The sequence below is a fragment of the Penicillium concentricum genome (assembly GCF_028827145.1).
Source record: "Penicillium concentricum strain IBT 3081 chromosome Unknown utg000002l_segment0_segment0, whole genome shotgun sequence".
Lineage (NCBI taxonomy): Eukaryota > Fungi > Ascomycota > Eurotiomycetes > Eurotiales > Aspergillaceae > Penicillium > Penicillium concentricum.
This window is the reverse complement of record NW_026622755.1, coordinates 587289-614644: the sequence shown is the minus strand read 5'-3', so window position 1 is coordinate 614644 and position 27356 is coordinate 587289. Positions and strand designations below refer to the sequence as shown.

The 27356-nt window shown below is 48.8% G+C and overlaps 9 protein-coding genes across 9 annotated transcripts; 4 read left to right on the top strand and 5 right to left on the bottom strand.

The window, feature by feature from the left end:
• Window positions 1-563: 563 nt before the first annotated feature.
• On the top strand, window positions 564-1682 carry N7517_003798 (uncharacterized protein; the record flags this gene model as incomplete). Its single annotated transcript, XM_056721528.1, has 1 exon — window positions 564-1682. One exon carries the CDS (start codon window positions 564-566, stop codon window positions 1680-1682), a length of 1119 nt encoding a protein of 372 aa, XP_056577778.1.
• Window positions 1683-2317: 635 nt separating this feature from the next.
• Window positions 2318-2587, bottom strand: N7517_003797 (uncharacterized protein; the record flags this gene model as incomplete). The annotated part of the gene is made up of 1 exon (XM_056721527.1): window positions 2318-2587. The coding sequence occupies one exon, from the start codon at window positions 2585-2587 to the stop codon at window positions 2318-2320; it is 270 nt and encodes an 89-aa protein (XP_056577777.1).
• A 1915-nt stretch (window positions 2588-4502) lies between these two features.
• On the bottom strand, window positions 4503-6433 carry osm1 (putative fumarate reductase Osm1; the record flags this gene model as incomplete). Its single annotated transcript, XM_056721526.1, has 2 exons — window positions 6381-6433; window positions 4503-6331 (listed from the first exon to the last, which is right to left on the bottom strand). Exons 1-2 carry the CDS (start codon window positions 6415-6417, stop codon window positions 4503-4505), a joined length of 1866 nt encoding a protein of 621 aa, XP_056577776.1. The 5' UTR covers window positions 6418-6433.
• Window positions 6434-7519: 1086 nt separating this feature from the next.
• On the bottom strand, window positions 7520-9256 carry N7517_003795 (aldehyde dehydrogenase; the record flags this gene model as incomplete). Its single annotated transcript, XM_056721525.1, has 4 exons — window positions 7520-7664; window positions 7744-8189; window positions 8294-8687; window positions 8793-9256. 4 exons carry the CDS (start codon window positions 9254-9256, stop codon window positions 7520-7522), a joined length of 1449 nt encoding a protein of 482 aa, XP_056577775.1.
• A 1322-nt stretch (window positions 9257-10578) lies between these two features.
• On the top strand, window positions 10579-11728 carry N7517_003794 (uncharacterized protein; the record flags this gene model as incomplete). The annotated part of the gene is made up of 3 exons (XM_056721524.1): window positions 10579-10765; window positions 10818-10888; window positions 10946-11728. 3 exons carry the CDS (start codon window positions 10579-10581, stop codon window positions 11726-11728), a joined length of 1041 nt encoding a protein of 346 aa, XP_056577774.1.
• An 817-nt stretch (window positions 11729-12545) lies between these two features.
• N7517_003793 (PCI domain-containing protein) lies at window positions 12546-13871 on the bottom strand (the record flags this gene model as incomplete). Its single annotated transcript, XM_056721523.1, has 2 exons — window positions 12546-12575; window positions 12633-13871. The coding sequence occupies 2 exons, from the start codon at window positions 13869-13871 to the stop codon at window positions 12546-12548; spliced, it is 1269 nt and encodes a 422-aa protein (XP_056577773.1).
• Window positions 13872-14255: 384 nt separating this feature from the next.
• N7517_003792 (uncharacterized protein) lies at window positions 14256-18240 on the bottom strand (the record flags this gene model as incomplete). Its single annotated transcript, XM_056721522.1, has 3 exons — window positions 14256-16540; window positions 16592-17173; window positions 17286-18240. The coding sequence occupies 3 exons, from the start codon at window positions 18238-18240 to the stop codon at window positions 14256-14258; spliced, it is 3822 nt and encodes a 1273-aa protein (XP_056577772.1).
• Window positions 18241-19285: 1045 nt separating this feature from the next.
• N7517_003791 (transcription factor IIF subunit TFG2) lies at window positions 19286-20556 on the top strand (the record flags this gene model as incomplete). The annotated part of the gene is made up of 4 exons (XM_056721521.1): window positions 19286-19543; window positions 19607-19874; window positions 19924-20120; window positions 20179-20556. The coding sequence occupies 4 exons, from the start codon at window positions 19286-19288 to the stop codon at window positions 20554-20556; spliced, it is 1101 nt and encodes a 366-aa protein (XP_056577771.1).
• Window positions 20557-21824: 1268 nt separating this feature from the next.
• On the top strand, window positions 21825-23381 carry N7517_003790 (CCCH zinc finger protein; the record flags this gene model as incomplete). Its single annotated transcript, XM_056721520.1, has 5 exons — window positions 21825-21870; window positions 21918-22466; window positions 22515-22626; window positions 22676-22728; window positions 22810-23381. 5 exons carry the CDS (start codon window positions 21825-21827, stop codon window positions 23379-23381), a joined length of 1332 nt encoding a protein of 443 aa, XP_056577770.1.
• Between the last annotated feature and the right edge of the window lie 3975 nt (window positions 23382-27356).

The following is a 27356-nucleotide window of genomic DNA, read 5'->3' as shown; positions in this document are numbered from 1 at the left end:
TTATTTGCTTATATTGAGCTGAATCTATCTCTTTTCAATCTGTATTTAATCCTCAATATGCCCGAAGCTGTACTATGCGCCTCTGTCGTCATCCTTGAGGCCTAAACAGGTCTCCGCCAAATTAAGCATTGGTATATATGCCATCTAAGAGTAGTAGAGGATGCAAATGCAATTGAAGCTATTCCAATCCGAAACATCTATGTGCTAATGTTGAGAGTATTTCATATGAATATATAGATCTAGAAGTATATATATGGGAATGCCGAGCTGTGTCATATTTCTAAATGAGTCTAATTTTTAAGATTCTACAAGTAAAAGCACCGAGTAACTCTATTGACTGTTAGATAATACACTATCTCCCCCATTCTAGTCCATATTACCCTAATATCCTTCATCCCAATCGACCTTCACATGCTTCCCTACATCATCCGGCCCAGGCACATTAAGCCGAACACCGACAAGAGCTACCCCATCCCGAATCTCAACCCTTAAACCTCAGTCTCAACTAATCCCTAATCCCTAATCTTTAAATTCCTCCAGGGCAAAATCCCAAACCCAACCCAATGAGCGACCAAGAGAACCAGCGGGGCAATCCCACCAACCCCAAAATCAACACAGCCCCAGCCCCAGCTCCATCAACCTCAAACACCCAACCCAACCCCTCCCTAGCATCCCGCATCCAAACCTCCGCAACAGGCCTAGCGAAAAGCGCATTCAACCCGGGCTCCGACATAATCAACACGCTAGCATCAAGCACGAGCAAAGCAGGTCCATCGTCCCTCCCAAACACACAGACAAGCAGGGATCTACCCGCAAATACACAGCATGGAGGTCTCGGTTCCGGGTCAGGGTCAGGGTCAGGGTCAGGGTCTGCAGCGCAAGCTTTCCGCGAACACGATACCACACCGGGTGGATTCGCTCTACCAGCCTTGACAGAAGACGAATTCCAGCGAAATGCATACGGATATGATGGAATGGTAGATGAAACAACTACAACTACAAATCAACCCCAACCCCAACCCCAATCCCACAACGACCTCCAAACCCCCTCCTCAACCTGGAAAGGCAAAGCCCGCGCCCAAGACCCAACCCAACACCAACTCGAAACCGTCTGGCAGCGCCAATGGCACGTACAAGACCCGACGACAACATATACCCCAAACACAGACGACGGATCAGCCGTCGTCTCCCTGCTATCGGATACAAACTTCGATCCGAATTTCGAAGACCCGACGACTGTCCCGGATACCGAGATTGATATCGCCGCTTTACCGGTCCCGCTTTCTGCGAGCGAGAGGGAGGTTCTTGATTCATTCCGGAAGGGGATGGGGTTAGACGAGGAGAAAAAGAGTCGGTTAACGGGGGCTAGTCTTGTTCCTGATATTGATGTTTTTTTGAGTCAGGGGGTTGGGAGTGGGATTGGGTTTGCGGAGGGGGATACGGTTATGGCTGGTTCTACTTCTACTTCGCTTCGTGATTCTGTTTTGAGGGATCTTCCTGGGGCGGGGGATTGGGTTGGTGTGCAGGAGAGGTATCATGATGAGGTTTGGGGGTTTTTGCAGCCTGTGCTTGAAGAGGCGAGGGTTGAGATTGAGGAGCAGGGGGTTGGGGAGGGATTGGGTGGGGAGGATGGGCCTGCTGTTAGGAGGTTGAAGATGATTTTGATGCATATGAAGGGGTGATTGAATTATACATTGGGATTTATATGGAGTAGGGGGGTTGAGGTATAGGTTATGTGGGCTTGTAAGGGCCCTCTAGGTTTGGTTTCGATATACCATGTACATCTATATGTACCTATATTTACCGGATTTTCTCTGGCGGTTTCCTATTTGAGCTACCGGCGCTGGTATGTTGCTCAGGCTCAGGCTCACTGAGTAGATATTAGCACGGACTCATATCACCCGCATTGATCATTGCCTGATCAGTCACGTGTATATTAATTGATGTTTAGTGAATGCTCAGTGATGTTCAGTGTCCCGTGGTCTAAACAATTACCTCAAGAGGCCATCGTGGCCAAGTGCCGAGGATTGTTGACGCAGACTTGTAACCATTTGTACAATGTGAAAATCGTTGTAAAATCAGCTTTTATTCGCTAACTGTCGGCCGAGATAAAAACCCAGTGGGAAAAAACTCCATACAACGACAGAGAGCTCCAACCTCCGCTCTGCGATCGATCACGTCGATTATTAGCACATTTGTTAAAACATATTTCGTTAAGTTCACACTCAAACACGCTGGTCAATAGCACATATCTCATTAATCTTGTCAAGTTTTTCCGTTCAAGGTCATCTCATATACTGATCAAACACCGAGTAAGCTAGCAATTGAACGTAGTCCAGCCCACTTGGCTTGTGCACTCCTGGTCGAATTCATTGGCCTCTGTACTGTTGTACGCCGTACAGTAATCTTCGGATTTTTTCACACAGTAACACATATCACTGTGAACGTCGTTACAAATGTCCAGTGTTCTTTCATAATCACCATTGACAGATCCACCGGCCTTCTTGCACCTTTGGCCGCCTAGGAAGGCGCAGGTAGCAGAGGAAAATGGGATATAGAGCAGCACAAGAAGGAGAAGAGACTTCATATTGAGATAGTAGAAAATGGGATGGTATTAAATCGCGGAGATAGGTATAGTCAACTCAAAAGTGGTAGTTTAATTTGGTATTTTAATTTGATATAGTTTGATTACGATTTCGAAGGCACATAGGCAGGAAATATGTAGGTATTTATATTCCTCTTTTGCCTAATAGAACAAAGAGCCGAATTCAGAATCTTCAGTCTTGGTTGTGATCATCATGACATCTTTTTAAGACCTAGAATAGTTTACAGGCCCAGTTGAGGACTTCATCAAGATACTCCAGCTCCACTCCTCACTACCTTCATTCGGTTTAGGATCTGGAATGTTCCAGGTAGGAGTCGTAGGACCAAATGTAATCTTAGTGCTGATCATAGTTTGACGTCAGGCATTGTGCGGTCTAACGTGTGCTGCAGCTGATAACCTCAGGAAACTTCAGTATACTTAGGTAGAACTAGATGTAGCGCTGATCACAGTTTGACGTGAGGCATATTATGGTCTGACGTGTAATGCAGCTGATGAGGAAACTTCAGTAAACCAAGGTAGAACTAGATGTAAGCTTGGTGCGGATCATAGTTTGACGTCAGGAATTTTGTGGTCTAACGTGTATTGCAGCTAATGTCCTCAGGAATCTTCAGTATACTTAGGTAGAACTAGATGTAGTGCTGATCACAGTTTGACGTCAGGGTGGTCTGACGTGTAATGCAGCTGATGAAGACGCTTCAGTAAACCAATGTAGGACTAAATTCCTAGTAGGATTAATTGAATAGCTCCACTATGAGGTTTTTTTTCACTTGGATAGGATCGAGACCGCTAGGATGAACGGTCACGTTGATAGCGCTAGTCCTTTTTAGATGGGACGATGGAAGAATGGGAAGGTTTGCATGTGGCGGGGCTAGAATATCGCATTTGATTGATGTATGTAAATATTAGGCTAGATATAAGAGAGGTAATCGTGTTAAGCGACCAACACAGACCAACACAGGAAGCTGTGTTGGTGCGCCCCAGTCAACGATAATTCCCGGTCAACGATAAATCTAGAAATTAGGTACCTTTTGTATGGACTTGTCATACAATAAGTACAAAAAGATATAAAATTGATAATATCCATTTTCGTCAACCCTCGAACTGCTAGAAAGATAAATAAGAGTACTATTATAATATAAGTATGATTAGGTCATTCTAATACTAGAATTAATTCTAAACAATTTGTGTGAAAGTGAGGAGCAGATTAAAAAAGTACCGTATATAAAAGTTGTATGTAGAACTTAAACTGTTCTCGTACTTTGAGTATATATATATACACCTGCAATTTCCCTACCCATATGGGGGGTTGACAAAAATGGATATTGTTAACTTTATATCTTTTGTACCTTTTGTACGACAAGCCCATACAAAAGGTACCTAATTTCTAGATTTATCGTTGACCGGGAATTACCGTTGACTGGGGCACACCAACACCACCAGGGTGGTGTTGGGCGCTTGGCACGATTATTAGGAGTAGTATTTGGCAGATTGTATAAAGATGGGCCGATAAAACAGGCTTGTTATTGACATTCTACCTGGGCAGTTACGGCATTCAGGATCCGTCTTTTGATTACCGAGTGTACCAGGGGTCTCCAAGGGTCTAGGCGCGGACCCCAAACCCTAGAACAGATGGTCTCAACAACTCACCAGAGCTACAACTACAACAGCTACATCAAAACCAAAATCTATGATTCCAAAGAATATATTCCAAAATAAGCCATATATGTATGTTACACAAGAACAGTTTGATCCAAGCATGCCAAAGCCAGCACAAGAAACAACAGAAAGAGACGAAACGGGGGTATGAGAGATCACACGCTGGAGGATCTTATTTCATCGAGGGAGAGCAGTCGTCAGGGAGAAGAGACATGAGAGAAGGAAGGTTTTGATAGAACCTCTACAGCTCCAGGCTAGGGGTCTCGCCCTTGACACGACCGATCACAGTCTGAGCGGCGTACTTGGGGATAACCTCATCGTCGTGGAGCATAGCGAACTCCTCGGTAGCATCGCGACCCATGAAGTTGTACAGGGCGTTGGCACCGCCGGGGTGCTCATCGACCCAGTTGGTGAGATCGAGGACGACGCCCTTGACCACGACCCAGAGGGACTCCTTGGTGTTGTGCTTGGCAACTTCCTCCATGGAGTACTCGGTCTCTGGGATCTGGAAGTTGGCGGGATCGGGCTTGGAGGCGGGGGCCTCGGCGCCGGCGGCAGGGGCAGGGGCAGCGAGAGCGGGCAGGGCTGTGCCGGGGGCGGCACTGCCCCACTCGACGGAGATCTTGCCAGGGGTGCTGGGGTCGATGTGGAGGGAGATCTGGCCGAGACGCTGGGAGGCGGCGGTGGAGGAGCCGGTGGTGATGAGCTTCTTGAAGAGGTGCTGGGAAGCGGAGTCACCAGCGACACGGCCGTAGACGACACAGCCGAGGAGGGAGGAACCGCCGAGACGGTTGGCGCCGTGGACGCCGCCGGCGAGTTCACCGCAGGCGTAGAGGCCGTCGAAGGGCTTTTGTTCGCCGTTGAGGACCTGGGCGTGCTCGTCGATCTCGATACCACCCATGGTGAAGTGGAGGACGGGCTCCATGAGAGAGACGTGGAACTCGTCGTCGAGCTTGAAGGGCATGTTGTGGAAGAAACGCTTGTTCCAGGGGTCCTTCTTCTTGCCGTCAGCGATGAGGTTGTACTCGTCGAAGGTCTTCTTGAGGGCAGCTTCGCCGCAGCCGATTTCGGCAACGAGCTCGGCGCCGGTCATCTTCTTCATCAGGCCGCGGCCGGAGTAGTGACGGGTGTGGAAGTCCAGGACCTTGGAGGCCTTGCTGTTGAGGACGAGGCGGATGGGCCACTTGCCCTTCTCCTTCTCTTCCCACATCTTGCCGGAGACGTAGTCACGGTGGCCGAGCTCGTCGGAGAAGCGCTGGCCGTCGGCGTTGAGGAGGAGACCACCTTCACCGCGGAGGGCTTCGGCAGCCAGGAACTTGAACTTGGCGTCGGGGTCCTTGGGGTCGACGAGACCGGTAGGGTGGACCTGGACCTTGTCCATGTCAATGCCGTTGGCACCGATGGCCATCAGCATCTTCTGACCGTCACCGGTAGCGTGGGTGCCGTTGGTGGAGGACAGAGCGAAGGTGTCGGGGCGGTGCTTCTTGAGGAGGGAGGTGTCACCGAAGTCAGCGGCGTAACCACCGGTAGCGAGAACGACGACACCGTCGGCGGTCTTCTCCTCACCGTTGACGGTGTAGGTAACACCGGTAACGTTGTTACCAGACTTGTTGACGGAGGTGACGTTGGCCTTCTTGACGATCTGGACACGACCGGGCTCCTTCTCGGCGAGGTCTTCCAATCGCTGCATCAGGGCGTAGGTGATGGCCATACCGGGGAACTTGGCATCGTGACCACGGTGTGTGCGGGGATGAGTGTGTCCACCGAGACGGGAGACGAGGGTGAGGTCGAGGTCGAAGACATCCTGCAGCCACTCGACAGCGGCGGCGGACTTGTAAGTCAGGACCTTGATGAGCTCGGGACGGGCCTTGTCACGGGCGGACTTGAGGGTATCTTCGTAGAACTGCTTGACGCTGTCCTGGATGCCGAGATCGGTCTGGGTGCGAGTGAGGGCACCGTTGATACCGGAGGTGGCCTTGGTAGAGTTACCACCGAAGAAAGCCTGCTTGTCCAAAACGAGGACGTTGCCGCCATTGAGGTAGACAGTGTGTGCGGCGCTGAGGCCGGAGACTGGAGAGGGTCAGCTGAATACGGAGAGAATGCGGGGAGAGATGCTTACGGCCACCACCGACCACAATTACTTGAGGTGCAGCCATTATGTTATGTGTAGAGATAAAGGGAGATATGGAGTAAAAACAGAAAGGGAGAGAGATGAAGGATCTTAAAGGGTTCGGAGAAGGTCAGATGCCGACGGTGTCTATCGGCCGAGGCACAAAAAAAGACGTGGGGAGATGAAAGATGGGGTACCCGTAACAGTAATTGGCTACCTCTGGTTTGTCTGTTTCATTACGGACGATCTGGGGAAGGGGGGGATCACATGCGATATAACTAACATTTGAATGTAACTATAGTCTAGAATTCATTTTCACATGCATCTATCTCACATTCCAGTGAGAAATTCCTAGGGAATAGAAAAAGATACCGGTCGGAAAGTCACCGGAATTACAGTAGAATATACGGAGTGCTATGTTTTTGAGAAACCGAGAAACAGTGGGACATTGAATTCCGGCTTCCTCGGTACTTGCAAGGTTGCAGTAAGAGCTGTCCACGCTGTGAGCCTCGGAATAAGAATCGCGGTCCGGAATTCCCGAGTGCATGGCATGATGAGGAGAAAGTACAATGTTTTATATTTGAAGCCTTTCTATGAAGTATAGGTAAATCCAAGGCATAAAGGGCATGTAATACGGCGTGGATATCCAAATGAATCACCTGGGCAATGTTAAACCGAAAGAACAAGTGGACAAATACCGGAAACAGGCAAACTCATTTGCCGGATGAGGAATATGTGACCTCTGATTGGTGGTCAGAAAATATGGGGCTGACCTAATCCGGGGATGGGAATTGCCCCAGTGGGACTGATGACCTCATATGTCACCGCGTGTTTTTTTGATTCAAATGCCGAAATATAAGCATTTTGCACAATATAAACTGGGAGATGCCTCAAATTCAGATTTGCACTTCATCAGCTTCTTGACAATAGCCACATATTATCAGCATATTGTGAATTTGCTCCACGCCGGGCTCGGGTCAATACCCACCGAGAAAGTATACTTCTCGGACGAGACAAGTGAGCTATGGGTATGGAAATTACATAGAGATACAGTGTAGGCTTTGGGAGCAGGTAGCAAACCTGCAATGCACATGTACAGCCAAACAGCATTACCAAATCAAAACGCTGATGCCAGATCCAAAATAAACCTAATCCATCCAGGTCACACTCTTCGTAACCAAAAACTCATTCAATCCCTCATCAGTATTGAACCGACCCCATCCACTATTCTTCACACCACCATGAGGAAGAGCCGGCTCATCATGGATCGTCATACTATTAATATGAACCGCCCTGTAACCAAGTCAGTAAAAAGTCTCCACAGATCCACAAATCCACGCAAATCGAAATCCGGGTCTGGAACACAACATACCCAGATTGAATCCGCCTAGCCATCGCCAAGCCCTTCCGCAGATCCTCCGTGAAAACAGACGCCGAAAGTCCATACCCACTTCCATTCGCGAGACGGATCGCCTCGTCCTCACTATCGAACGGCATACACGCCGCAACAGACGCGAAAGACTCCTCCTGCCACAACGCCATGTCTTCCGTCACGCCGCCCAGCACGGCGGGTGCCATGCGCACCCCGGAGTCGGTCGGGATACTGTCTGCAGACCCGGAGATGAAGTGTGCGCCTGCTGAGATGGCGCTGGCGATGAGGGCTTCGACGCGGGTTTTGGAGGCTGTGTTGACGAGTGTTGGGGGAAGGGATGAGGCTGCGGCGCCGGCTGCGAGGGCCTTTTGAAGGGCTTCTGTGAAGGATGGGAGGATGGAGGTGTGGACGAGGATTCGGTCGGTTGCCATGCAGACTTGGCCGGACTAAACAGGAAAGAAGCTGGGTTAGCTATTGACTAGGAGGAACCAGATGTGGATATAGATGTAGATATTCGACAAGCGATATATGTAGTGTAGCTCAAACTCACATTTAAAAATGCACCCGCCAACACTCCCTGCACAGCAGTCTGTAAATCAGCATCATGACACACAATCGAGCTATTCTTCCCGCCCAGCTCCATCAGACAAGGCTTGAGGTTCTGACCGCAGGCGCGGGCGATCTTGCGACCGACAGCTGTGCTACCGGTGAAATTGATCTTCCGCACAGCCTCATGCTCGATCATGGCATTCACGATCTCCGGGGCGTCCTGCGGGGCACAGTGAATGATATTTAAACAGCCGGTGGGGAGGCCGGCATCTTCGAAGGCACGGCCGATGGCCCAGTAGCAGCGGGGAGTTAATTCGGAAGATTTGAGGACTGTTGTGTTTCCAGCTGCGAGGGCACAGGCAGCGGAGCGAATGCCGAAGACGTAGGGAGCGTTCCTGTAGAACCAATAATTAGTCTTGTGATTGAATGAAATTCCATGGAAATGTAAAAAGGTCCCGTTCCCCACCACGAAAACACAGATTAAAGCTGGAAGTACTCACCATGGCACAATCCCCAGAATAACACCCATCGCCTCTTTAAAGATAATCGCACTCTGTCCCTCCGTCTCGACGACAGGCACACTGCCACATATCGATGTAATGCGGCTCGCAACTTCACGTAGCATGCGCACCCCAAGCGGAACAACAAACCCCGCAGAGGCGCCTACATCCGCGCCCATTTCTTGACGCATGTACTCGGCATTAGTGTCGGTGCGGGACTCGAGGATATCGGCAGCTTTGAGGAGGATGTCGCGTCTCACGGTTGGTTTTGTCTGCGACCATGAGGGGAAGGCGGCATCGGCAGCTTCAACGGCGCGGATTGCATCTTGGGGTGTTGCGGCGGAGGCAGACCAGATGGTTGTATTGGTGTAGGGACTTGTTACAGGGAAGGTTTTGGGGGTTGTTTCTTCGAGGCCGTTTATTAGGAGGGGGACGGTGAGTCCAGTGTTGGCTGGGATTGTCATGGTGGAGGGGTAGAGAGGTATAGAATGTGTGTTTGCAGGTCTACAGAGTAATGGGGAATATAGAGAATATGGATAAATATATTTTTTTTTACTCTACAACATACATATGCCTCGGTTCCACCAATTGTACAGAATTCGGATCTGGACGATCTTTGCCAACTGGTCGCCCGCTATTCCGCGCCATGCGACCAACTATTTGACTGGCTCAAACTTCATTTTTGCTTTTTCTGCTTTCGAGGATTAATGCGGGTTTTTTTTCCCACTGTGGATCACAGACTCGTGCTGTACCTACCCAATTCCAGCAGGCTACGGAGTACATCGAACACCAAATCGGCACGTTCAGGGGGTCGTTCTAGTGATCGACATAGTTATGAGGTAACTGAAGATTTTGACAATCAATAGACCCACTGTGTGTCATTGTGCCTGGAAGAGTGAGGACCTTGAGCTATTTTCTATCTGAACCCCCCACTTGATATGGCTTGTAGAGCGGTCTACAATGGTGATACGATGTGCATAATGTATACATAGTTCGTATAGTACAAAGTACTTGATACCAACTTCTATATTCGGATGCGTTCGCATGTTCTTAAACACGGCTTGGCAAGTTAATAGCGTGGTTTTTTTGACGCCATTGAGCTTCGGGATCTACATGTCAGTTTCTAACCGAAACCCGGAGTCAACCGTGGATGAGGACCTGGTGGCGCGCAAGGGTGCGGGTGGCTTTTGCTCGCCTGTGGAAGTTCTATGTTATATAAATGAGAATATATAGACGATGTACAAAATAGAGAATGGATAGTATAAAAGCAATAGTCTAAGTAATAGTGATCTTTACAAGGTTCTCAAGGTTTGCATGACTCGTGGTATCAGATGGTGATCGTAGGGGATATCTTTCCTCATTTGATAATCTCCACTTGGTATCCACTGGCCTGTTTTGTCGCCTAAACAATGAAGCTATACTACTTCTTATACCATTGTACGGTTCAAAGAGACAACACCCAAAAATCAGAAACAAGGGTTACTATCAATGTAAGCGGTATGTCACATCGCATCCTTCACGTGGCGCTGTACATATAGCCCGCATAAACCGAGATCCCCTATCAGGACAATGATCGGCCACTAGTGTGTGAGTGGATAAAGTGGAATGTGGAATTTTAGAGGTCTAGGGTACCACCGCTCCGGGATCTGATATTCGTGTACCTACATGTTTTATATCAGTGGACGCGCCCGATTATGCGTTACCCATTCATTCCTTTTTTATTCATACCTTGCCTTTTTCTGTGCACCCCACACTCCTTTACTACCGTGCTGTTGAGAGAAGTGCAATGGCGCCAAGTAAGAAGGGATGGCAGATGATCGAGATCGTTTCGGTCTTGGTCGGTCTATGTCTGGTCTCTGTGGTGCTGCGGGTCGTCGCTCGCCTTCGGAGGAGAGTCGGGTTCGGCATCGATGATTATCTGAGCATGGTCTCCATGGTGCTCCTCATTGCCATGTTGGTCGAGCTGATTCTTTGTAAGGCATTACTCCGGATTACAATTGTGTTCAATACTAACAGTTATCATAGGGTGTGCTATTGGAGGCAATGGAGCTCACATCGCGGATCTCTCCCCCGAAACCCTCACGAACTACTGGAAGGTATGTACCCCGCAGGTCCAACGTCCAACCCTAACAACCCAACCTAACAACACCCAGATCTTCCTCGCCAACCAATTCACCTACTTCGTACTCTGCCCCTGTATCAAAATCTCCATCATCTGCTTCTACCGCCGACTCTTCGCAACCCCAAAGTTCCAAAAAGTCACTTTCGGCCTAAACTGCCTAATCGCCGCCTGGGGCACAGGAATCTTCCTAGCATGCGCAGGACAATGTCGACCCCTACGCGCATACTGGGACCACAACATCGAAGGAACATGTTTCGACGCACAGCAATTCATCATCGTCAATCAAGCCTTCAACGTCTTCATGGACTTCGTCATCCTAGTCCTACCAATCCCAATGATCTGGAACCTCCACCGCGCATGGCAAGATAAGCTCGCGCTAAACGGTGTCTTCGCACTCGGCGCTTTCGTCTGCTTCGCTAGTATCTACCGCATCGTCGTGCTCTTCTGGATCAGTCCGACGGACCCAACCTTTACCGTCTACCAGGCAACTCTATGGACGCATATTGAGCCGGCTGTTGGTCTGATTTGCTCCAACCTACCCATCATCCGTGGCTTGTTCCCTGCACTCAAGTTGAAGACATCGCGCAATGGAACCGGTCCGGCGTATATTAATACCGATTATACGAACTCTTTGTTCTTGTCGAAGTCTAGTCCCCGCTCGCCGGATCTGGAGTATGTTAAGATGTACAATGCACAGGTCGAGAGCAAGTCGCCCGGACATCTTGGTGATGATCTTCACCCGAGGATTATCAATGTCCAGACGGATATTTCTATCCTTCCTGGGAATGACTCCACTACTAGGCTGAACCATTGAGGTGGTGGGCTGTTGATTTACGCCGTTACGATGTGATGATATTTTTTTATCTTTTGTTGCTGAGATGGGATGTTGGAGCGATGGGAGTTTAACATGGAGAGAAGCTGATCTTCTTCGAGATGATCGAATTTGTGCAGAAAGAATAGACACTTCTCTGGAATACGCTCCGGCTATGGTTACTTGCAGCCAGAGCCAGGACCGGAACGGCCTACTGGAACCCATAATATGACCAAACAGAGGTACGGTGTTCCAACCCTAGAGTGGGCATATCAGTGTGCCAGGGGACGCCAATCGACTCCATCCATCCACTCCTTTTTTAAATACTTTGCTTCACTTTTATGTTCATGCATATACGACTTGCCACGGCATTTCTTGCAATCCATTACCCTTGCCAACTTTACCTGCCGTTTTTGATATATGTCGGCTTCACCGAGTGTTAGAATATGATGTGCCTATACCATTCATACTACAACTTTCGTGTTTATATTTTCTATATTTGATTTCCTGCTCTGGCCTTGTCCTTTCAGGCTGTATATAATTTGGTTTCGTGTTTATTTAGATTGTCGCATATTTATCGAGCTCGAAACATCTAGAAGCGTGTTAGTCGATAGACAGGCCTATGAAGTCATGAATGTCGCTTTTCAACGACAGCATTTATAACGAAGTACAGTGCTCAAAGAAACAGAGACAGAAATATTAGCAAATAGAGCTTGCTTTTCATTTCTCAGACTGGCTAAAGGATATGCAAGAGTAGGTAAAAGGCATGAATTCGTAGATCTTTCATCAGATGGACACACAACGAGATAGAACAGACCATTCAATGGACCATCTGGCTTGTGGCAAATTCCTAGAATCAAAACATTAGCAAAAAACAACCTCAGACAGAACGAAAGCCAACACATACCGGGAACTGATCAGAGATACTAGTGGCAACACGCTCTACATCCTCCGTAAGCTCCTGCACACCAAGATCCCACTGCCTCAGCTTCGTCCCATTAGAAGCACCCGCCGAAGAACCACCAAGAGTCTCAGCATCAAACGAAATAACCCCATCAATCTGATCAATCCGACCACGCAACCGTCCCTGCTCAACCATACGCGCCGCATAAGCCTCCGCCTTCTCACCAGCAGACAGATCACCCGAATCCTGCAATCCCAGAATCGAGCCCAGGTCATCAACATGGATATTCTCATACAGCTTGCTCGCTGCCACAAGATTGTGCTCGATAACTGCCTTATCGAGAACGGTCGTTCCATCCGCCGTAACAGCAAGCTGGTGCGGGGCGAGTTTCTTCGCGAACGCGGCAACTTCATCCGCCGTCAGGAGCCTATCGAGGAACATCTTCTCCAGGATACCGAATTCCTCAACGGAGGGCGCGCGGTCGTCTTTGTATAGACGGGCGAGGGAGCGAGAGCGCTGCGGACCAGCGGGTGCAAGGACCGCACATCGGATCGCCGCGGATAAAGCTGTCAGACGGTCTTCTTCGTCGACGCCCGACACGAGACTCACGCTGAAGTATTCCTGTGCGGCGTCGAGGAAGCGGCGTCGGGCATCCAGGATGCGGGCCTGGGAGAGCTTAAAGTACAGTTTTGCATCGTGGTCTTCTATTTTGGAGGGGAGGTTTTTGATGCGGTTGAGGAATGCTTCGGCGCTGGTGGTGTCGTCGTCTTCGAGGTAGTAGCGCACGATACGGATCCAGAGGCGGGATTTGGCGGCGTCGGAGACTAGACGCTGTGAGCTGTCGATGTGGATTCCTTGTAGGGCACGGGCGGCGGCTGTGTATTCTTCCTGGGATTCGTAGGCGTCTGCGAGGATCTCGCGGATCTGCGAGTCTTGTTCTTCGACTGAGGCGGAGCGCGTGTGGAGGAGGGTGATGGCGTGTTGGCCGACTTTTATTTTTGTTTCTGGGGCGAGGGATTGAAGGACTGTGATGAAGGCGTCGAGGAGGGGGCGGGCGGCGACGATGCTCACTTCTTCGCTGAGGATTGAGTCGAGGTAGTAGACTAGATCTTGGGCTAGTTCGTGGCCGCTGGAGGTTGCTACCATCTCATTGAGGAGATCGGTGTATTGCTGTAGCTTTGTTGGTTGGTGCGGGTTCGTTTCGATGCCCGCTAGGGCGTTGGTCATCTTTTGGGAGGCCATGCTGGTGGTTGAATGAAGGAGAGGTGGTAAAGAGAGTTAATGTTAGACGCGGAGTGCTGGTGGGGATGGCCGACTCTTATCGATAAGGGGAGCTTGGATGTATACCGGCACAGAACAATGGAGCTCATTTAATTTGGTCTTACATAGAATAAGTTTTATGAAGATCCTATAATCATGCCTATATAGAGCTAGAAATTGACTGCCCCCGGGTACCTTGTGTCTTGCGACTGAGGTGGTTTGCCATTGACGTCTTTACTTCTCAACCACTTATAGCTCTCCAATTCTCGGTACACACAATAAATCCTGCATATCCAAACGAAACTACAACTGCAAAACAGCATTTTAATACACATGAGTATGTATATTGTAGTATATTGTAGTATGTTATCCCAGCGCAAGTGACTCAAGACTAATGATACTCTCATCATCGTCATCAGCCTGAGAAGTATCATCATCACCATCGCTCTCCATTCTACCCTCCCCCTTCCTTGAGCGCTTCGTCAAACGCTTCCAAGCTTCGCCCATCGTCCTTGCAGTCTTTCTCCGCTGCTTTCTTAGACCTCTCAACACGCCGCTCATCTCTTTAGGGTCTCTTTTATGCTCGATATACTCGTGCATTTGAAGGGCTCCGATGCCGTCCTGAAAATTCAAGAAAGCAGCGCCCTTTTCCGACAAAAGCGATCTATTTGGATGACCCACGCGAGCTGCCCAATTTGCGGCTGTGGACCCTGTATTATCTTTTATATCAAGCCGAGCGTTGTATTTCAGCAGTAAAGTGATCGTTGCATCACGACCCAACATAGCCGCACTTATCAAAGGCGTTCGGCCGTTGCCATTTTGAAGATTTGGATCAGCACCATTTTCCAGTAACATGAGGACGGTGTCATTCAGGCTATAATTAGCTGCCCAGTACAGCGCAAAATAACCATCTCTGCCTCGTATGTTCGGATCAGCACCATGTTTTATCAACAAGCAAGACGTTTTTTCTTGCTTTGCAGCAAGGGCCTGAGTCAGAGCCGTCCCTGTAGTGTAGTTTTGTAGATCCAGTTTAGGAGCATGCTTCAGCAAAGCTTCTACAACCTTCTCAGAGCCACGGCATGATGCCCAATATAGGGCTGTGCCGCCGGCGATGTCTTGTATATCCAGACTGGGTCCATGTTGCAGCAAGTACCGTACAGTCAGCTCATGTCCTTGTTGGGCTGCACATATCAAAGCCGTTTCGCCTCTAACGTCTTGACGGTCGACTTCGGCGCCGTGTTCCAGTAATAGTTTTGCCTCCTGTGAGCGTCCAAATTGAGAGGCTAGATGTAACGGGGTGCGATCACGATTATCTGTAGGATTTATGTCTGCCTTTTTTTGTAGAAGAAGACACACAATATTAGTGTGGCCCTCACCTGAGGCTATATGTAATGGCGTCCATCCTTGATCATCTGGGGCGGCAATGTCTGCTCCATTTTCGAGCAGCAACTTCACTTCTTCTATATCTCCACTTTTTGTGGCTTTATGAAGAGATGACGTCGCCTCACCCGATGTCGGACTACCAGGTCTTTGTTTTGCGACTCTCTGTGCCACGATGGCCCGGCCAAAGTTCTGTTCATGCCTTCGAGAGATTTCTCGAGCTTCGCGGAGCGCAGCAGCGCATTGGACGACTCTTTCATCATTGTCTGGGAAGATACGATCACAATGAGCAAGTAACAACTCATATCGCTCTATCCCCATATCGAAGCTTCCAACCTTCACATCAATGCTTGCCGCTTCGAAGATCTCATTCATGTGCAACTCGGTATCCGGCCAGTTCGTGCCAGCAATGAGTCTGTACTTGATTGCAATATCCCAAAAACGTTTGGATCCTTCCAAATCGCCCAGAAAACGGCAAGTATAGGCGTACACAGGCGCTACAGCTCCGCATAATACAAAGTATTTACCACCTGGGTCTTGGAAGAATGATGTGGGAACTGAGGAAAGAAAGGCCACTAGGAGTCGGCTGAGTTCACCAGTATGTTTCCATAGCCCTGTCAATTGGAAACCTTTTGTTCCGTAATGAAGTGTTTTCCCACCAAGCAGAAAAGCAGTCACTAAGCTCTCATGGATGTCTTCTTCTGATGCCTTTGAACAAACAAAAGCACGAACCAGGGCATGCACCGCAAGGCTTTCGATGGAAGTATCGCTTTGACTGCGACAAAGTTTGACAAATCCAGACGATTCGAGCTCATTAACGGCAGCACCAAATCTTTCTACCTTCCACCGTAATTTGTTCAACCAGCAAAGAAGGCCGAATGACTGCGTCTCAGCTAGACCCGTTTCAAAGACAGGTGTCTCGAGAGCAGAGTCAGAAGGTACTCCCGGCTCGGGCTTGTTCCCAAAAATGAATGGAATGGACCCTGGACTGAGAAATATCGCAAGGTGAAGAAGCTTGACTGCGTCAGGACTTCTCTGAATGAGACCATCATATGAAAGTTCAAAAACCGTCCACAGAGTGCGACCTTTCTCATAAGACCCTACATACCTTTTCGTGGGAGTTTTGAGGGTCTTACTAGAAAAGCGCTGTTGAAACTGCTTGTTGAAGTCATCCATCCGGATGATGCCGTAGGACAACAAAGTGCCAGCTTGTTCAAGGGCAAGTGGTAGGCCTCCCAACTTGCGAGAAATCGACCGCGCTGTCGCTTTCCCTGAAAATTGTCAAACATCAACAAAGTGAGAATTTTGGCTTTTCTGCATACCAGAATCTTCGGGTTCTTGGATTCCCGCGCACCTTAGCAATATATCCGAGCCCGTAGTGTCATCGACGCCTTCCAGATGGATCTCGGAGTCGGAGAGGGCTAAACGCAGGTGTAGATCCGACGCTGTTGTCACCAGCAAAATGTGACCGTGGTCACAGGCAGGTAGGTATTTTCGGATATCGAAGTCCTCAGGATCATCGACATCGTAAGCTCCTGGGACACCGTCGAAAACCATCATCCAAGAACGGTTCGTTCCTCTCTCCAGCCACTCGATAACTTGCTCAATAGCTGGTCTCTCTTGGTTGTAACCTGAAATATGATGTGAAAGGTTCTCGAAAGATTGATGAATCAAAGCGGAAGACGATCCGTCAATCCACAACACAGACTGGTAGGACTGTTTGTTGGTAGTGACATAGTGGACGGCGAGCTGTGTTTTCCCAGACCCGCTAAGACCCCATAGTACCAAAGATTTTCTACACAATCCGGAGCCAAAGCATTGTTGCATCTGAGACAATTCTCCCTCTCTCCCAAGAAAGGCTGTGCGAACGGGTAATCTTGACTGAATTCCTTGGGCATCGGTTTCTAGGAAGATATTTGAATCGGTCAGTATGCATTCCTGGAGTTTGTAGAAATGGATAATCTTTCATGGATTGAAGAATATTGGGAATATAAGAACAATACATTGCGTACTAACCACGGTGCACATATGCCGGGGCGGAGGCCTTGGGTCTAATCTCATATAAAATTGCTTTGGCATAGGCGGCTGCCATTGCCGCTGCATATGGTTGCCAGTCTTTGTTCTTGTGTTCATCCCCATAATCACAAACCCCTCGGATCACACCAACAGGTATACGATTCAATGTTCCAGCGGCTTCCATTTCTAGCCCGATGATGCCATGCTTGTCTCTCAATTCATCCCGCCTCTGGGCGTTCTTCATGAGCTTCTCCCCAGATCCGATCGGTCCATACCACGCCCGAGTTCGCTCTGAATCAGGTCGCCGTTCTCGTTGGACGATATGACTAACCCCTGTATCGTCTATTTGGTATAGATTGTCATGATCCTGTCCTGGATCATTGAATTCACCATTGGAATGCTGCTTATCCCGGATGCTTTCGTAATATGGCTGAAATTCGTTTACATCCCGAGGCGCCATCAGTTTGATATTCTGGATGGCTGATCGGACAACAGTTTCGGTATTTGCCAGGACGTGTCCACCTCGTAAAAGTTGGAAACCACTAGCTCCCGTTTCTTTGCCCAAGTCGTAGGCTATGAGGCCTGCGCTGTTACCCTCTGGAAGACCCACGAGGACATCACCAAGTCGGATATCACGAGGTGGTTGTCGCGAAAGGCTTGGGAGACCAGCAGCAACACCAACCAGTAATCCGAACCAGAGATTTGGAAAGAATTTCTTGACTTGACTGGCAAGCGCAGCTGCAGACCCGGTGCCATACTCTTGGCCTGCCGGTAGAGTAGCGATGACGATGTTATGTCCACCAATATCACCGGCGCGGAAGACATAGTCGTCACCCTTATCCAACGAGAATCGGCCTCGGTGATGATTGTCCAACATATGAAGGGCAGCCTGTGCCTCGATTTCAAGCGGCGCTATCCACACGACCGTATATATGCTTGGGTTGAGCTCGTTCATGATGCTTGATCTAAGAAATGGCCAAAGAGACCAATCTCAAAAAGACAGGAGAGGTCATGAATGTCTTCACCTCTGCCTGGGGCCGGGGGGTGTTGGGGGAGGCAACACCCCGGCCAATCACCTAGCCTCGAGGATACGCGCCCAACCCTACTTTCAGATTGGACATATCCCGCGAACTGACCTCTGCATGAATACGTGGTAGGGACTCATTCAGCCAATGCTATCACAGTAAATACCTCGAGGCCAAGAGAAGACATGCTTGCTTTTTCAGCCTTGTCTTGGTCATCATACAATAAGTGATGCGGCTCTTTTGGCTCTGTTCAATCAAACTCGCAATCTCGCGGATATCTTGGCAGATTATTTCTTCAACATCATTGCTCATCCGCGCCTACTAATATAATTTGTCGTCGGATTAGAAAATTGTTGTCCAGCCTTCTGCGTTTTTCCATTATCGGCTTACCTGGCCCGAGGCCATAGCACCGGGCAATAGTCTGACCCTCCGAGTGAGGACCCTCCTAGTCTTCCTTGTATTCGGGGGAGCAAATAGCATCGTGTAACATACTATTCACAGTTGGCAAAGGCATGATATTGGTAGCAGGATACTTGTCAATTATGTGATTGTTATGACAGTTCACGAGAGAATGAATCAGGAAGGTCTTAAGGTCTCGCTCAGTGAGTGTCCAGGTGAATAGAATACTACCTAGTTACGTAGCTAGTAATTATGTCCCAGAGCCCCATTCGGGATTGGATTAAAGTTGAGCGTATAAAGCACTAGCTATGCACCTAATACAAGCTGTAAACCTCAGGTGAAGGGTCGAAAAGTAAGTCGTCATACGTACAAATAGAGCTGGCTCTCACCGCCTACCACTTCGGGTTGACTGAATAGCTCCAGACTTGGGTGGCGCGGACTTTATCGCTCAAACGCGCTTCTCACTCCATCCACCACTTTCTCTCCCGATAAATTCAGCGGCGTATCGACGGTCGCATTTCCTACATCATCACTTTCTCTAAGTTCTGACCGTCGTCGAGCCATCCCGCACCAAATATGGCTCAGGTCAAGCAAGATCCGGATCGCCCGTACTTCAAACAGGACCCCGACAGCAAGGATATCGCCCTTAGGGACATCGACGAAGAAGACCTTTACGAAGATGCTGGAGACCTTGACTTCACGCAAGCAAATCAGAATGTGTGGCTCTCCCGTCTGCCTAGGCAGCTGTGGGAGCACTGGGCCCACCTGGACGATGACGAAGAGATTGAGCTTGGTACAATGAGAGTGGAGGGGACACCGAACGACATCAAGAGGGTAAGTAGAAAGACATGCGCATGCGGCGTGCCAGGCATATTCTGACATCCATCCGTTTCTCAGGTCAGTTTGCGCCTACATGATCGCCCAGATAATCGGGACATTCCCAAGGACTACACACTCCAGCGTCAAACGGTCGACCCATCAGGCACTGGATCACATCTCACTCACAATACGTACCTTTTCACCGAGAAGGATATCCCCGGTGTCGAGAACCGCATGGCTACATTTGGCGAAACGCGCTCAGTTCTGTACGAAGCCCAGAAACGCGAAGCGAAGCGGCGGGAACAGGGCAAAAGATGGGAGCCTTATGTGCGAAAGACGATACCAAGTATGTCATCTTGCAGACATGGGGAGTTGTATTTGCTCACAATTTTTAGAACACACTGCCCTCGCCGGCGCGGTCAGCGAAGAATTCAATTGCCTTCCCGTGGAGAATGAAGAATTCAGACGGATCTCCGAAAAGCGAGCGCTGGAAGCTCTGAAACCTCGAAAGGAAACTGTCTTTATTGATAAGATTCCCGGGAAGATCATCCAGGCCCGCCATGCTCTTCCCACCGAGAGGGGTCAATTTGTGGTGTGTCTTTTCCATTTCTCTTTCTTTTTTGGGGCTAGATTACTCACTTCGTCTGCAGCAAGCCACACGAACCTCGAAAGGAAAAGCCCAAGAGAACAAGTCCACCCGTATGCCGCAAAACGAGCTTCTCGATCTTATCTTCCAGTGCTTCCGCGAATTCAAATACTGGCCCTTTAAGACACTCAAGGCCCGGTTGGCGCAGCCAGAGGCCTATCTCAAGCAGACTTTGGAGATGGTTGCCCACCTTGTCAAGGCGGGTGATTTCGCTATGACCTGGGAACTGAAGCCCGAGGCAACCCACAGTCAATACTCGAACGCAATGGACAATGCCAAGGCAGAGTTGCCACCAGGAGCCGACGATCCTTTCGAGTCAGAGGAGGATCCAGCTTCTGGAATGGCCACGGATCAGGACGACGTTCACTTTGAGAACGTTTAAACAAATACAAACAAAATAACGGCTTCGATATGTTGCATAAGCAGGGTCCGGGCGTTAAGGCTTTCAAGGACAGGCTGGGAGTCCAGGTTTAATTCGGAAAATAGTCATAGAATGGAATGAACAAATGAGTTACATACAATGTTGGACTTTATCCTAAACAATAGTCACAATTTTCATGCAAGGCTGACACATTAGTGGTTGAAGTGTTGGGTAGGTGAAAGTCTATTGAGTAGAAAGGGACTCGTACTGACTGACATGACTAATGGGATATACGAAACATATATACGAGTTATGGCAAGATACTATAGCGGACCAAGCCCCTTGGCTTGGAATCGCTCTAGAGAAGGGTTGGTTATCTGTGCTTTAGATACCACTTTCTAAGATGATGCTTTGCCTCAAGGATAGAGTATAATCACCCGTCCACTGCAATACACTCTGTGGCAGTAGATGATCCTGCGTGGCCTTCGATTGTTATATTTGAAGCCCATACCTTTGTAGGATTCGCAGTGACCACTCTTTGAGCATTTCCTTGGCCCACTGGGAAACTGGTTTCCCCAAACTTGGAGACATTTTTTTTATTGAGCATGGCTTAGGCAAGTTAATCCAGTGACCCGTAAGCCAGAAATTACCGGCTGGCTTTGGTATAAACTTCAGATAGTGTGGTAAGCGTGTGATGAAGTAGTATGCCCACATATGTTGCGAACTATACCTAGGTAGCTGCGTCCGCTTACATGAGAATGATATCGCTGATATAGGCAGCGAATACATATTAACAAGCTCCTTGGTCCATCAGACAATTATTTTTCCTTCTCAATCCTGGTACTTTTCATGTACAACATACTTATACGCGAGATGCGGAGTATTTCATTGGGATAAGTCGGGGATGGAGCGGCTCTCTAGTGACGGTAAAGTTAAGTCTTCATGCTGGAGCGAGTTTTCTTTGGCCTCAATGAACTGCACAGGCCTCGAAGAGGCGTTTTTCTGTCTCAGCGGACTCCGTCTGTTTACCCTGATGGTGACGTCCTCGTCTAGCTGAGCACGGACCTCTTCGCCACTCTTTACGCCCAAGGCATCAAATCTATGCAAACCATACAAACCCACCTCTCGGAATCACACCAGCGCTAAATGGGCGCGTCTTTGCTGCTTCATCCGCATCACTGGCTCAGATCTTCCTCTGAAATATTCCCCACCTTTGGATCTTAATCCGAGAAACTCTCAGATTCTTGTCTCTGGCACTCACTTACATCATTTAGCTTCAGATAGTCACCATGAGCGAAAACGACGATCTCCTGGCCAAAATCGGCCAACTTGCAGGTGCGCTCGATATTAGCTTACTGTCAACATAAAGCTAATTTGAGAAGGCCAAATAAACCGCCACAAGACACAAGAGACCCACCCAGCTAACCACCAGTCTCAATATGTGTCTCGCCATGTCCCTTCTCATCCAGGCTGGGCCCCATACTACAGGGGACGCGGCCGAGGACGTCGAGGAGCAGCTGCTCCGCACCGGCACCGTACGCTTGTTCTAAACACTGCGGGTGCTGGCTCAAATCCTAGCGCAAACTCCTCCCCCGCTCCGGCAAGCTCCAGCGAGAGCGCAGCGATTCCGACACCATCTTCGACTGGTAGTGGCTGGGTTGTGAAGCACGATCGCCACATGCAGCTTATCAACCCTGCCGTCTACGATCGGAAAACACAGGACAGGTCAAAGGATATGGAACGAACGCGCAAGCTTAGAGAACAGAAAAAGACCGAGTACGAAAAAGCGAAAGTACTTCGATATGCACAGGGTCCAGGTTCTAATGCAATGGTTTCCACCACCGCAAACCCTGCAGCTGGCCACCAGATTCTTGTCAATGATGTTGCTTTCAGGGTTGCAAATGGCGGAAGCAAACTGATTCGTATTTCGAGTGCGTATTCTCTTCGCTCTACACCTCGAATTTGCTTACCCTTCATAGATGACCCCAGTACTGCCAACAATACCCCCAAGCGCGTCACAGTGGCCGATGTGTCCTTTGTGCGAAGCAAAAATGGAAACCTGCACCGCCTCGGTGCTGTGGCCATGAAGAAGTGAGTTTTGATTTTAGCGATGGCTACCTTGATACTGACCTTGCCATAGGAACCATACGGTTAAGAAACGCAATGAGCTCTGCAAAAGATTCACAACAACCGGTATTTTGTTTTCCGACGGGCCATATTGCTATGTTCCACCCTATCCGCATGTCCAACAACTAACACGTCTGCTTTTCCCAGGCACCTGCTACAAAGGCCCGACTTGCCAGTTCGTCCACGACCCCAGTAAGGTCGCTATGTGCAAGGACTTCCTCCAGACAGGCCAATGTGCCGCAGGTAGTAGCTGTGATCTATCCCATGAGCCCTCGCCCCACCGCTCCCCCTCCTGTATGCATTTCCTTAGAGGACGCTGCGCCAACCCGGAATGTCGCTACGCCCACGTCCGCGTGACACCCGGTGCCCCCGTCTGCCGCGCCTTTGCAACACTAGGATACTGTGAAAAGGGCGACGCATGCGAAGAGAAGCACGTCCACGAGTGCCCAGACTATGCCAACACCGGCGCCTGCCACAAGAAGCGCTGCCAGCTGCCACACGTCGACCGCGCGGGCCAAATCCGCAAGGCTGCTGCGGCTGCTGCTAGTAAAGCCGATTTGGGTGAGGATGACTCTGACCCGTCTAGCGAGGAAGAAAACTACGATGCTATTGATTCGGATGACGTTGACTCGGATGCGTTCGACGATTCTCCCGAAGAACTGATCGAAGGTGTGGATAGCGGCGAGATGTCGCAGCAGCAAGACTTCATCCGCTTCTAAATCCTAAATCCTGCCATTTGTAGTTGATTGGATAGTTTGCGCTTTCTTTCTTGCTTTTCGTTTGCTTTGCCCATACCCCGAAAACATGTCGATAGTACTGAGCTGAAAAGAAATTGAAAAAAAGTTGAAATCGAATATCTTATTTGAAATTTCTTCCTGGATGTGTACCTAGTTCCTTAGATTCTATATTTGTTGATCATAGATGCACCTGTTGACATGGTGCGGCAACCAACCTACACCGAACCATGTGACGGTGGTAGAAACAACTGCAGGGTCCATGTCCTGCTGACTGGTTACATGAAGTAGGAAGTTGTGTGACCATAGAAGAATGTATGAGCCTCACTATTGTATAATATTTGGAAGCTAAATGGACCCGTGTGGTAGGCAGCGCAATATTAAAATTCGCACCCCAGGATATCCTTCCGAGACCTACAAGGATGACCCCCAGCCGGTGAAACTTGCTGAAGCCACAGAACCAAAATTAAAGTAGGCTGAGCGAGACATAGCCAGGGCCTAGAATGTGCTGTGTACTTGTTGGTTGTAGTGTATATGTAGTACTTTCTATGTAGTTGGAATATCATATCTATGCCCTGGAATTGCCAAGTACAGACATGGAGGGGTATATCAAATGAACCCAGTGATATAGAAAGCAACGATGCGAACTTGTACCTCAAATAATACCAAAGCTGAGGATAAGTACAGTCATAGATTATAGTCGGAGTTCAAGTTTAAACATTTACAAATATGTAATATCGTGATCAACGCTACGGCTTGGATGTCGAGATGGTGACTACGAAATAGAGTCAAGCACTCCCTTGTCCCAACGAAAAGCAGTCTAGATCTAGCCTGGACGAATAGTACATGATTACTTGGGAATCAAGTGATCTATACTGTGGGCGCGCTATAGTTAGACATAGGCTCTGTGTATCACCAACACTTGAAAGCGTCGTCGGCTAAGTCAAGCCACACATACCGACCCTTGCCTATCAAGACTATCTGGTGTAAGGTTTGGCTCTTGAGCTCTATTTAATCATGGGGCCAGCCATTGTACTACGTCGGAATTTGCCGTTGGGCTTTAGTGCAGGACGGAAAGCCTACTCAAACCAAGACCATGAACGTCATCGAACAAAAGGATATGAATCCATCGGACGGGAATAGTAGCAGAGAAAGACAGTCTATCGGACGAGAACAAAAGAAGAAAGAGATAATGACTCAGTCTGCCTGAGATACTGAATAATAGCTTCTTTGTCCCAATATTGTGATCATCGTAGGTCGTTGGCCCACCTATTCTAAACCTATTTCGACGTGTTGGTTGGTAATAACCGCAGAAAGCGACAGAAACTCCCAAATCCTCTCGTCCATCGCTCGCCCTGTTACAGAATGAGTCATTAAAACGGTGAATGAAGGTCCTCGGCAGAGATCAAGTGTCCTTCCACCGACGGGTCCAAGAAAGACGGATTCCCCGATAGGTAGGCTACAGACACGAAAAACGTCAACGAGTCCCCGATTCGGCATGTGGAGCATACCATGAGCCCAGTAATGAACATCTAGTGGCCCAGTCGCATCCAATCCTAGACGCTGGTTTGTCCCCATATGATGTGCCCAATGTACCCGGTGCACGGCATATCAGGCAGGTACCGGTTCAAAGTGAGGCTTTGAGATCATATGCGGCTTAGCTTGTACCGAGGAGATGTATTGGAGACCTTGGGCACATACAGCGTACGGTGTATTGAAGTTGTATGGAGCCGTAGAAGAAGTGGGCCTTTGGCTACATAAGTAATAGAATAGAAGTGGAGCGGTGGACCTGCCATGGCCTTCTAGTTTGTTCAGAGAAGGTAGATCGCCGGTTTCATTCTGAGTCATATGGCAAAACAGTGGTTTCAGCTTCACCGCAGGAAGGTCGAAGTGTTAGTCTCGCATGAGGGAAGGTATGAGGTGCCGAATATATCGGTCTTTACATGAAGAAACCACCATGACACTGGTCCCAGATTCTCAGATTAGTGCACTATATGTTGTAGACGCGTCATTGGCGAGCAGAAACGAAAATGCCATCGGGTACCTTGCACTGGAAAGAATTTCCTGTTTATGACTAATATAGTAGGGAACGGGGTGGCCGACGGTAGACTAGATCTCAATTGGACAAACTCGGCCTTTTCACCGCCAGATCTTATCCGGGCCAAGTTTTCCACCCGCCGAGCTGCCGCCCAGGTGACAGGCCTATCATTATCACAGGGCTCCATTCTGTGTACTATGTATAGACTGCGAACAGACTCAGGGGCTGCCGCCGAGGGGGTTTGTGCTCCGGGGAATTGTCGAGACGAACTTACAGGAACAGGAACCGGGCCAGCGCTTTGGGCGGCAAGACTCGACAGGGGATTTATTGAACTATGGGGGAAGTAGAAAAAAGCAAGAATGGCTAAGTGACAGCCCAAGTTTAATCCTAGTATAATTTGGAGATCCTGGTATGTTGGGGCAATAATGGTAGTAGATTATGGGTGTTCACCCCGCAGCGCAAAGACAGACCGGAAGGCACCCGTCAAATACGATGGCATCATGTCCCTGCACTCCGCATAGTCGATCACGGATTAAATGTGGTCTGTGAGCCTAGAAGAGTTGGAAAGATGGCTGCTTCAGCCATATGGGAGCTGCAAAGGGAGCTGCCAAGTAGATCACGGCAAGGACAAGATCAGGCGTGTGGGATTTTCAACCCAAGCTCTCCCAGAGCCTTAACCTCCAGGGTATTTCCATATAGATATTTTGATTTTGGACGGGAGGTCGTCATCTGGATGGGACGAGTGATCAGTGCATGACATCCGTGCTTTTGGTTTTTATTTTTTTATTTCTTCTTTTCTCATCCATGGTCGGCCCAACAGTGGATCGGCGGGCCGAGCCCGTCCCAGACATTCATTCTATACTCCAAGACCACCTGGGCATACCGGGGGGAAAGAAATAAGGAATCCCAAAATAAGGAAGAAAAACAAAGAGAAAAACAAAACATCAAACCGCCATGGATCATAGCCCAAAGGGATCGTCGCACTGACTCGGGAATGATTGGCTGTTAGCGGCGGATAGAAAGGAGGATGACATCTAAACTGGACATCTGACCATTCACGGGTGAAGGGTTTAGTACCAAAAAGGTACCGAAAGATACTTAAAAATACTTATTTTAAGTAAATGTGCAGGTCATGTTTTAAGTAGCAGTTAGTATTCTACGTAAGCGCCGTGAATAAGGTATAGCACAGACCATATACTCCCCACGACAGGGATTGTCTCACGCCGGCGGAACGAGGATCGATCGATAGGCTATCGTTTATCGATAAGCCCGTCCGATTTCCCCCACTTGAGATTTTTCGTGATGGCTTCGGGTTTACAATATACGGAGTACATTATACAGGGGAAAAGGGGCAATCCTCTATTGAAGATTACATAGTTAGTGTACATGTATACATACTCCGTACTAATGTATAACCGGATATTATTTCATACCTGTAAAATGAATAACATTACCATTGAGACTGGATCATAAAAACAAAACTAAAAGGAAAAATCTTCCAATAAAATATAAAATAAAGGCCCAAAGAGAAATTAAAGCTGAATAACCAAAATACCAAAATAATCAAACATCAACAGATGCAGGTCTGCCCAAGCAAAACAATGCAGCCAATAACGGAGATGCTGCCCCGGGGGCCACTCTTGCACTCCCGCGTAGACCGCTGGATGAGTACTGGGTACTTGATCGACAGCCTATTCTCCATCATCCACATGGGTACTCGGTACCTGTGGGTACAGTGTCAACCGCACGAGGACTGCATCTGCTCATACATAGCCTGCTTCCCCCGGAACTAGATCACAGCATATTTCCCCCCTCTGCACAATTATATCGTCATATTCATCTTCATTTCTATACTTCCTACAATTTTCCCTCGATTTTACCCTCTACACCTATTTCTCTATAAATCAACCTCTTCCCGCCCC